At 40.3% G+C, this 11,972-nt stretch overlaps 1 protein-coding gene across 1 annotated transcript in view; it reads right to left on the bottom strand.

Moving 5' to 3' along the window:
• pcnx1 (pecanex 1) overlaps positions 1 to 11,972 on the bottom strand; it is a 235,804-nt gene that overhangs the window by 43,900 nt on the left and 179,932 nt on the right. The window contains exons 19-21 of the mRNA XM_048600454.1: positions 11,447 to 11,555; positions 9,644 to 9,773; positions 8,692 to 8,750 (exon numbers count right to left, since the gene is read on the bottom strand). Of these exons, the coding sequence (XP_048456411.1) occupies positions 8,692 to 8,750; positions 9,644 to 9,773; positions 11,447 to 11,555 (298 nt within the window). The remainder of the gene's footprint in view (positions 1 to 8,691; positions 8,751 to 9,643; positions 9,774 to 11,446; positions 11,556 to 11,972) is intronic.

Here is an 11,972-nt window from a genome sequence, read left to right as displayed (position 1 = left end):
TTTCTGATGAAGGGTCTAGGCCCGAAACGTCAGCCTTCCTGCTCCTATGATGCTGCTTGGCCTGCTGTGTTCATCCAGCTCTACACCTTGTCATGTGAAATGGATTACCTGTTGCAAACTCAAATGCCTATGAAAATACAGTAAACATGCACACAAAGTAGACAGGATTTGCTTAACTAAGACGTCCTTCAGTGAGAAAATCCATTTGTAAGGGAGTTACAAGAAACCAAATAAATTATGAAATTCCCTCACTTACGGCATTGTGGATGTACCTAAAGCACAGGGACTTTTGTGGTTCAAGGCAGCTCACCACATTCTCAAGGATAACTAGAGATGGGCAATAAATGCTGGCCCAGCCAGCGATGCCCATGTCTCACAAGTGAATAACAGAACATGAAGTTGGTTTTACTCAAGTGAGAATTTTGTTTCCTTTCTCCTTAGTAATGTTTTATTTTGTCTTTGCAGAACACCCAGGCATCTGACCAGGTGATTCATCCCAATCCACCTGCCACTACTTCACTGAAGCGGAACATCAGGAGGTGAATGTGGGCTGGCCTCAGAGTAACCTCTTATCCTGAGTGTGCCTCTCCTGCACAGAAAGTGGACATTTGGCATTCACATCTATGAAAGTGTTCTTCTCCACATGAACCTCCTGGTATAATGCCAATTTTCTGCTCAATCATCATTCTCCTTAATATTCCTCTGCTTTAAGTAATTACTTAATTACTTTGATGTGCTTTGCTTCAATAACTTGGCAGCTAATTTCATTTTCTGATCACCTGTTGATGGGGAGTTTGAAAAACATTCCCAGAGTAACTATTTTTGTGTACCCTTGTCAGTTGCAAATAATTTTTGGTGCCTATTATTCTTTCTAAACTCTTCACAATCTTGAACACATTTATCAGGTTATTCCTTAAACTTGACAAAAACCCTTAAGTTTTCAAGTCTCTCATCAAACCAATAGCAGCCTCTCTCTGGAAACATTCTTTTCAAACTGTTATGCACTTTTTCTATTTGTTCTTATATCCTTCCAATAATAAGTTGCCTGAAACAGGGTGTCATAATTTAACTGTACCTTAACTAAACTCAACATTACCTACATGTCAAGGATTTGATTTGCTTCAGTTGAGAACTTATAGATCTTTGTGACATCCATCATAAAAGTACTATATGAACACAACTTCTTGTTATCTGTTATATATTTACAGGATCACCTTTAACAACCCAGATATTGGCAACTGCAGTCACTCTAAACCAGCACACAAACACACAAGGGGCAGATCTCACATCTGCGTCCAAAGCCCCCAGAATAACTGCAAAAAGAATTGATGGAGACTACCTGAGAGACGGTGCTCCTGCACATGGGAGATAATTGATGAGGCCACGCTCTTACAATCACAGAGTGGTGTCTCCTGTGTAATTGCTGGTAGGGGATGCCAGAGAAGTCGGCTGCATGGGAGGACATGGAGAAGGTGGTTGCGGGTGTGAGGGAGTGGAGATACAAATATACTGGGGAGAAAAGGAGGCTACATGAAGTATGAGGGGACTGGGCAAGTTGTGGGGGATCAAGTCACAGGAGACTGCAAGGGAGTTGGGAGAAGAAGATGGCTGAGGGATAAAGGGGGACAGAGAATAAAGAATTTACAAAGCAGAGAGAACAAGAATGCAGGGGAATTGGGTGGAGGACCCTAGGGTGTTGGAAGGAGGTTTCCAGAGACCGGTTAAGGAGAGAAAGCCGCGAGGAGGCTTGGGGAGGTCGTAAGAGAGTTGGAGCAGGAGGGATAGGAAGCAAAACGGGAAGAGGAAGACAAGCCTAAAAGAGAGGGAAGGAAGAGGCAGTAAGTGGCCAGAGGGAGTATGCAAGAGGGGCAAAGGAGGAGGCTGCAAAATAGTGTGATGAAGGAGGAAGATGTGTCCATGAGAGGAGAAGGCAATGGGTCTAAGGAGGGGAGAATTGGAAGCTGTAAGGGAGTGTGGGAAGAGCAGAGGATGACCTTGCCTGGGAAGGGGCTGGTGAAGAGAAGGAGCCTGAACCAGGGTGCAGAGGAGAAAGAACAGTTTTTAAACCAGTCCACAAAGACATAATCAGCTAACTGGGAGTTGGGAAAACTTGAAATCATTGAGATAATAAATTCCTTGCAAATGAGCACAGAATTCCTAGCTCAAGACTGCATGTGCTCAGGAGCTAATATATGGGGTTAAATATGTTGCATGCTATTGTAATGAATATTGTGTTAGCTGCTAAATTTAAATTAGAGACTGTGATCTGAGATTTAGTAAAGAAGGTGTTAACTGCCTGGTAAAATGTTCCAGCTTTGTGCATATTCAATAGAAATGCATGAACTGTGACCTCACCAATCTACTGAAGGTGTGTTGAGGGTAATGGATTTGTGTGGGTCAGTTATTTTGAAAATAACTTTACTTACCAATTTACCAAATTATCTATTGTCACGTGCCAGCTTCAACACTGAGATATCTAGGAATTTAATGCTTTCCTTGTTAGATGTGGTTCTGTCTTTAAATGGGAGGATTATAATTATTGAGAATGTTGATTAATTCTTATAATTCTATTACTGTGCCAGGCATAATATCCACATCAAACCCAATACAGAAAATAATGTTATAATGTAACTGAGTGAGTAAGCGAGAATGGAAATACAGCTCCCAAAAACCAAAACATAGCCTTCGAGAAAATCTTAAGACCCCTCCTCTGTATCTCTATTCCATGTAAGATTTTAGCATTTAAGGTGTTTTTCTGTTCCTTATTCTTAATTTACATTTTTCCACATTGAACTACGTCTGCTACTTACCTTGCTGATATATCTACATCCCCCTCCTATTCCCGATGACAGCATGATTAAGATTTGGAATAGAGTTCATGGAGGACGGGAGATGTAAGCGTACATCTTACTGGTCTGTTGGAACTGCTTTTGAATTGTGGCAATCCATGGATTCCAAGGCACATGCAAATTCAAACCTGCACACTTCAAGATTAACTTGCTTCAGAAGAAGCAAAGCTCAACACCCAATGGGAGGATTATAAAGACAGGTAAGAATGGTTGTTATTAAGTGTGGTAACAGGAAATTTGTCATTTCTGGAGTAGCAGTCACCCATAACAAAAATGTTGGTTGTATTAGAGAATAATCAGGACAAATATCAGTGCTTTTGTTCCTCACAGCCAGAAGCACTTTCAAGATTGATTTATAACACAGGTGGAGGAAAATCACTGTTGGCTTTTCTTCCAGTGGCCTGATCAAATGAAAGCTTTGCATTTATATGTCAGCTGATTACATTTTTCAGAAATCCTCATAGTACATTTCATACAGTGAATCATTATGAATCAGAGGAATATATACTGCACAGAAAAATCTAGCAACCATTTTATAGAAGGCATGACCTCACAAGAAGCTAAAAGAAGAATGACTAGTTAATCAAATGCTGACAAAGGAATGTTATGCAGGAGACAAAAGAACTCCCTTGTAAGTTTCAGAGACTACAGTTGGACCTTTGACATCAGCAATAAGACAAAGACTTAACTTTATGCCAGACATTTCAGAAATGAACAAGGATAAAAGGCGACACTGGGCAGAAGGGAGAAATTAGGAAGGTCGAGTCTTGGGTCAAGAGATGTCTTTCCAGAGATTAGTATCAAAGTGGCAGGTCAGGCAATAGTGAACAAATAAAGCAGAGATGTATAAAAGCATTCAGGTAAAAAAGAGGAGTTCGGAGTAATATAGAACTTGAGAAAAAGGGAGCCACAATGTGCATCAGCCATTTAGCGATTTAAAGCTAGACACTTTACACATACACGAGATTGACTATCAATGAGGGCAGAATATATTAAGTATTTTGAGCAAATTGGAGTTCACGGGAGGTGGAGGCTGCAAGGACAATGCTGGATTAGTCAATCTGGTCATGCAGAGGGGTTCAGTGATGAGGTGGGGGACAGAGACGATGCTGCGAACATAGAAGCAAGAAGTCTTTGCATTGCAGTACACTACAAGTTAATTAACTCAACTTGGGGCTAAGCAGGTGCCAAGGTTACCAACAGCCTGGTTTGACTGAAGAAAATGACAAAGTAGTATGATTTCTGGGTGAGGCTGAAGGCAATGATCTTGATTATCTCAATATTCAGCTGGTGGAAGACAAGATTTACCCAAAAAGTGTGGATGTCAAAGAAGTCCAATAAAATGGTGGCAGTCAAGAATTAAAAAAAAATACACTGGACAGGTACAGCTAAGCATCATCTTCTTAAGTATTAAAATGACCTCAGGCATCAGCGGTGCAGCATGTATATGAGATATTACAGTAAGCAGATGATTAATCTTTATGTACTTAGGAGGTGATAATGCAAAAGTGTGAAGGGAGAATTTTGGCTGAAGACAATGATCAGACAGCTAAAAGCTGAATTACACAGGGAAACTCTGTCAAAGTCCTACAGAAATAAATATTGTAGTAGATGCAATGGATGGACATGTTGAGTACACCAAAACAACTATACAGAAATAAGGTAACAGGATCATTATTGAACAATTTATGACTTCAGACTATTGGATGTCATGAGGCAATCAGAAAGTGGGCAGAAGGGATTTGGTCAGAACCAATAAGTATAGATGTGAGAGCTGAAACCACAATAAGCAGATATCATGGAGTCATTACCGTATAGAAAGAGGCCACTTGCCCCACTGACTCCAACTGATGAGTTGGGATTTGAGCTATGTCTCTATACTATTATTCTAGGCCTGACTGGGTTACTAACCATGTAACATAACCATTATGCTGTTGTACTCAAACCAAGAAACTCCATTCACGATCAACCATAAGATGGTCAGATACAATATGGGATAGAACACTCTCTATATTCACCTTCTCAAATGCATCTTAACTCCATTCTCATAAGAGCACATCTTAATCTAATTTTCTCATTTCCTGCACCAGTAATCTTTATGGCCCGAGGTTAGCTATCAGTACTTTGCTGACTGCATTACTCACTAGAAATTCTAAAGAAATTGTTCAAATTCATTACAGTTGAGACCTTAATAGGCTTCAGAGAAAAGGGACTTTCAATGAATTAGACTGGGCTAAATCTGAGAGGAGGTAAAAACGTGATGAACTGCAACATTCAATGTTCTTTATGGAGGTACTGTACTGAACTGCTTATTGTACATTTGTTTTGAAGTTTTATTGTAGGTTATTTATAGTAATTTGAACTGGGGATTATAAATATGTAATGTAAAAAGAAATTTTTTTTCACTGCTTTTGTGAAAACACAACATAACATCCAGCATTGCAATGCAGTGATGTCATGTACAAAGTGACAGCCAGAGATTTTCCATTGTTAAGAATGGAAATGATCAACATCATGGCAAACTTGAAAATGCAGGTTGAAGTGCACCATCAAACCCTAAACACATCCCACTGCGAATGACAAGAGGTATTTCTGCCTGTCCAAATATTGTGAAACATACATCATATGATCACAGTATTAATAACAATACATAGTTCAGGTGACTATATGGCTAGTTTGCAACAGTGACACCAGTAGCACAGGCTTAATTGTCGTTATCAGCTGAGGTCACCATGAAGGTCCCATCTCTTCAACCTTATCCCTCACCTGAGGCGTGACAACCTTCAGGTTGAATTCACCACCAGTTGTCTCTCTTTAATGAGGGAGCAGCCCTATGATCCCCTGGGACTATGAAGACTTTACCTTTACATCCAAATTCATTAAAAACTCGGGAATGCTGTTTAATAGACTGGTACAACATTTTTAAATTGGATGTGCCAAGATTTGCCAAAATGTTATTTTTATTTAAGGTTTTCGTACTCTCAAGAAGCATATGTATTGACAAGAAGGATATTCAGCATGAACAAAACGTTCAGCCACCCATCGTAGGGGAATTGATCCCTCCCTCCAGAATTAAATTCTGGTTTTCCTGCTATAGGAAGGATGTTGTGCAACTTGAAAGGGTTTAGAAAAGATTTTAAGGATGCGGCCAGGGTTAAAGGCTTTGAGCTATAAGGAGACGCTGAATAGGCTGGGGCTACTTTCCTGGAGTGTTGGAGGCTGAGGGGTGACCTTATAAAGATCATGAGGGACATGGACAGGGTGAATAGACAAGGTCTTTTCCCCAGGGTGGGGGATTTGAAAACTAGATGGCATAGGTTTAAGGTGAGAGGGGAAGATTAAAAGAGACCCAAGAGGCAACTTCTTCACGCAAAGTGTGGTGGGTGTATGGAATGAGCTGCCAGAGGTGGTGGTGGAGGCTGGTACAATTACAACATTTAAAAGGCATCTGGATGGGTACATGAATAGGAAGGGTTTACAGGGATATGGGCCAAATGCTGGCAAATGGGATTACATTTATCTAGGATATTTGGTAGGAATGGACAAGCAGGACCGAAGGGCCTGTTTCTATGTTGTACAGCTCTATGACTCTGTAAGACTCTACTACATCAGCGCAGATAACTCAGAGAATTAGAAAGGAGATGTTAGAGGAGATTACAAAGATAGGCTATGTGAGATTCAAAAACATGGATGAGAATTTTACGGTTGAGATATTGATTAAATGGAAGTGCAAGGGCAATGTAAAGAGAGTAAGAGTTAGGACATGCAAAGCAAAGCTTTGGGTGATCTCACGTTTACAGAGGGAAGTATGGTGGAGCTTGGTCAGAAGTGTGTTAAGCAATCAAGTCTGGAGGTAATAAAGGTATGGATGGAGGCTTGGGCTGAGGCAAAGGTGGAGTCAGGCAATGTTGCTGATTTGAAAATAGCTGGCCAAAGTGTTGGCATGGCTCAGTGGTCTGCGAACAAACTGGTGAAACTGAGGTCAGCTGCCAGGGAAAGAGATGGAGTCAATAGCTAGGGAACAGAGTTTGTAGTATGGATTACAGGCAATGGCTTTGGTTTTCTCAATATGTAAATGGAGGATATTTTTTCTTGCCAGGATTGAAAGTCAGTCAACTAGTTTGATAATTTAACAAGATTGGAAGAGGTGGTAGTGAGGGCGAGGTATTAAGTGAAATTGGAAACCATTAATTATGAATAGGCATGAAATCCACCTGAATGTCTGTAGTAAAATAAAACATCACAGAAGCATTACAAAAATGTGGCTCTGAGCAACACAAAGGAAGTATTATGTCAGAGAGAGAGTGTCTTAGGGAGTGTGTGCTGTTGCTCCATATCTCTCCGCAAATCTAGTACTGCTAGAATTGAAAACTTCAATTTTCCAACTCAACAACTTCTCTGGTCACCAGAGAAAATCCAGTTCCCATGATCGTGTTTGGAAAATGTGTGTCCTGATTTACCCACTAAGCAACCCTTACTTCTAATTTTAAGATTATGTCATTGCATTCTTGATTCATCCATTATTCAAATTATTTCCTATTTTTCTACCCTATTGTATATCCTTTAAAGCTTTTAATCACCATATAATATTATTAATCTGCTGAATTCCAATTGAATCTCCCATGAATTAATTTGCCTAAGATACCTTGTGCAGTGTAGCATTGCTAACACTGGTGCAATACCAGTATGATTTCTGGGGTAAAAGGACAGTCATTGCACAGTTGCACTGCCTCACTTACAGAGTATTTATGAGTTCTGCAAAGTTGTATTGTACTCAGATGAACTCCACCAATTTTATTTGGCAAATTGGCAACATTGAAGTATTTGCTCCACTGAAGCCTTCAATAACATATTAGTTCTAGTGAGCAGTACAAGTATCAGTATAAAATGAAAAATGACTCCCACAGGTAGTTGAGCTGAACTGAGATGAAGATCAATTCTGAATACTTTATAATTCTATCTTGAAAAAACCAACTCAGACTGATTCCCCACCTGAAGTGAGCATATTTACAAAGGGCAAAGTCAGCGGTAGGTGTGCAAACAGTGGCAAGTTAAGAGGGTTTAAGAAACAAACATTGGGCAAAATTCAATGCTGCCTTTTCTGCTGTTTGGAGGTGGGAGGCATTTAATCAGGTGGAAGAGTGTGGGGGGCCCTCACCACTTCCCTGGCTCCATCCAATAAAGTCCAGCATGAGAGGCTTATGGATGGCCTTCTCCATGAATGCTAACTGAGGTCTGCTTAGTGGCTTCATCCATCTGCCCAGGAGTCATAATGCCTGAAGCTCGAAAAGCAAATCCTGTTGAGTTTGCTTATGGGTGTCTGAGTGGGGTATAGTCATTGTCAGGCATTACTCCCTTGCCCTTGCCTCCCACCACCCCACCCAAAAAGCCCCAACTCACACGGTGTGACTCTCATCCTGCCCTCAGTCATATTGGGTTTGGGGGCCCGTCGGTGATCCTGGGCCTCTGGTGAGTGGACCACTGAAAGCTGTCACCTCTCCCAGTGAATGCTGATGGCAAAGTTTATGGCTTCTGACTGGTCAGCAGATTTCAGTGATCGCGCAGGGGTCCTTAATCCAGGGCAAGTCCTAATGTCAGTTACTTAAGTATCCAATATACTACAATGTTGTAGGGCTCCCACCAGGTCTTGAGCCAGTAGTTAACATCCTCATCATACACATCAATTTTTACATGTAGCTTCAGGCTAATACCAGGGCTTAGAGACTGAGGATAGACTACGTAAACTTGAAGATTAAGGTTTAATTCAATTGCCGTGAAGAAGCTTTTGCTTGAACTACATTCATGTAATCTAACAGTTTCTAGAAAGCCCCTCACATCTTACCTGGGTTTCTGTCAAGTTGAGAAGCCAATCTGGTGTTTGAATGGTCCACCCGCTTGGTGCTACAAGACAAACTGAAGTTTTAACACAGAATTCTGCAGCACACAAAGTTAAAATTGCAAAAGTCAGCAATGACACACATTAAATTAATCAGAGACTGCTAAGAGTGGGAGCTCAGTTACACAAGTGCTCCACCCACCCAGCTCAGAAATCATAAGCTCAGCCCAACGGAATGCTAGCTGCTACTTGAGAGGGAAAGAGAGAAGGTATAAAGCATTTAGGTGACGATGACACAGACTCCAGGGGCTGGTAATAGAATGGCACTGGAAGGAGTCTGGCGTGTAAGAGGTGAAGGGAGTAGGAGCTAGCCTTTCATTTCCGATATCAGATTCCAAATCCACTTTGAGATGTTTAATTGAAAGTCTCTTCTGCCTGCCAGCTATAGGTGCCAAGAAAATATAGGTTGGGTAGTTTCAATGCAGTGCCTGGTGGTTACATTTTAACAGAACAACATAGTCCTTTAATTCTTAGATTATGCAATCTCACTTAAATTACAGGACAGACAGGGGAACAGGGGTAAAGGATACAGCGTTCTCATCGAGTATGCCAGATGAGGTACAACTTCAGAGAAAAGGGTGTTATATTTTGTATCTGACTGTGTTATTCTTGTTTTGCAAATGTCTAATGTAGTCACTGCATGCCTGAAATGAGAATTCATTAATTTTCCTGTGGCAAAATTTCTGCCCTATGGATAGTAAACGTCAACTTCTTAAACTAGATGCTAGTGTACTGTTAGCATTACCTAGTGTCGATAACAAGAATCTCAATGTAACCAAGTAAAGAAAAATGGCAACTTAAGACGTATCAAAGAGAAAATTGCTTTTATTTTTAAATAGCATACTTCTTTTACCAACATGTGTTGAATGTATTAATACACAATGTTCAATGCACTTACTTGTAGTCTCTTTCCCAGAACTTGACTGGACGTACATATGAAGTAATGAAGATTGCACTTCCAAGGAATGGGTTTAAAGGAGTTGAGAATAAAGCTGATACCACTGCCTGGATGAACAACATGGCTGAATCTGAAGAAAGGCACGTTAAGGAATAAAAAAATACATCATAACCACACCACACACTACAGTGAAACCCCTTGGAATGATGGCATACGCCATCAAAACCTGTCTTGAGGCATTCTCTATTTGTCCAACAGCTGCACCCCTTCAGACTTGGCTTCCTGTTGTGTTAACAACGTCACTGCATCTGCTGGAATGGTACCTTAGTACACAGTGTTCAGTTTCTTAACTTCTGAAAGAACAATGTAAAACAAGCAAACAACAATGGCAACAAGAAATTGATCAGCTCCAACCTTTCAAGAAATACCACTGAAAGTACTAAATGAGTTCACATACCTGTGCCATTATTTCTTCCAAGTTATGTGTGTGCATGGAATCTTTACTACTGATTTGAAATAGACTATGGAGCACCATGGTTCAACACCGCTAGCTGTCTGTAACTGTATTGCAACACATTGTGCTAATAACTATGTCAAATATTGGCTCAAATACGTATCATGAACACATGTTAAAATGATTTCCTTCTGCAATTCAGCTTTCAGCCAATATAAATGATACATAGAGACATAGAAGATAGGAGCAGGGGAGGCCATTCAGCCCCTTGATGCTGCTCCGCCATTTTTCACGATCATAGCTGATCATCCAACTCAATGGCCTAATCCTGCTTTCTCCCTAAAACCTTTGATCCCATTTGCCCCAAGTGCTATATCTAGTTGCCCATTATAGCCGGACTGTTAATCCAAAGAACTAGGTAACGTTCAGGGCACCCAGGTTCGAAACCCGCCAGGGCAGATGGTGAAAATCTGAAGTCAATAAAAGTCTTGAATTAGGAGTCTAATGATAACCATGAAACCACTGTCAATTGTCGAAAAAACCCATCTGTTCACTAATGCCCTTTAGGGAAGGAAATTGCCTAGCCTACATGTGACTCCAGACCCACAGCAATGTGGCTGACACCTAACCGCCCTTTGGGCAACTAGAGAAGGGCAATAAATGCTGGCCTACCCAGTGATCCCTCATCCTGTAAATGGATAAGAAGAAATTTTAACCAAAAGAACTGCGGATGCTGTAAATCAGGAACAAAAAAGAGTCAGGAACAACTGCAGTTCTGAGGAAGGGTCACCAGACCCGAAACATTAACTCTGTTTTCTCCTCCACAGATGCTGCCAGACCCAAGAAGAAATTTTAACTGGTTGATTTTCACAAAACAGTATTGGTGGTGTTCTATGAACACAAAGCTACCAATGTAAATTGTCAAACTGACAGAGTTAAGTTCAGCATGGGATACCAGATTATAGCATACTCTTAAAAGCTGTTAATCTGATATTAATCTGCAATGGAGATCACAAAACACAGGATTGCTCATAGGAAACTACTCTGAGTACCTTACCCCTTAAAATAAATGGTACTGTAACACTAGTGTACAATAACATAAGTTGCCTTTGTGATTAGATTTCATCTAATGTCATCCGAGTGTTTTATTATTCTTGAATTGCTGCTCTCATTTAGGTTTTTATTACAATAGGAGGTTAACTACTCTTGAGCATTAGGCTAGCTAATACTTAACTCACAAAACTGACAAGCAGATGTCTACAAAATCCTGTGTTGCAAGTGCAGTAAATTGTGCAGCAAATAGAGATACAAACAACAGTAATTATTCCTAAATTATGAGTACAGGATACGAGGTACAGCAAAGGGTTGAGCAAAAGCATGGAACGCCGATCCCCATGTGATTTGCCAAGGAGCAATGTAAGTGTAGACAAATCTTAATTTGTAGAAAAGTTCCCACAACTAAAATCAAAAAGAAAAATATTAAGTACATACATTAACACTCAGTACTTTCATGTTACATTTGAATAGAATACTGATTGAAGTTGGATTGCTAAAAGATTGGATCCTCGTTCAGTTTGATGATGGTTTTGATGACTTGATTCCATGATAGCATTACTAAGTTATTGCATTTTATTTCCTTAGTTAACACTTCACTTAGCAATATTTCCCCTAGTCTCTGCCTCACAGAACTTCAGCTGTCACATGAAGATCACAAATGTGTATCTAAACGTTTCATGTGCTCAGTATCAAGGATGCTTAAGTCTACTCTCTATGATTTGTGGTTCTGTCTCATATTGCCTCACTAGTCATCCGTGTTTTGCCATTGCACTCCAAGAGATTGAATAAAATCATGAGTAGTATTGAAGATGTGAAAAA

This window comes from Rhincodon typus, chromosome 8 (assembly GCF_021869965.1).
Source record: "Rhincodon typus isolate 14 chromosome 8, sRhiTyp1.1, whole genome shotgun sequence".
NCBI lineage: Eukaryota > Metazoa > Chordata > Chondrichthyes > Orectolobiformes > Rhincodontidae > Rhincodon > Rhincodon typus.
The sequence above is the reverse complement of the archived record's forward strand: the minus strand, read 5'-3'. Positions and strand labels throughout refer to the sequence as shown.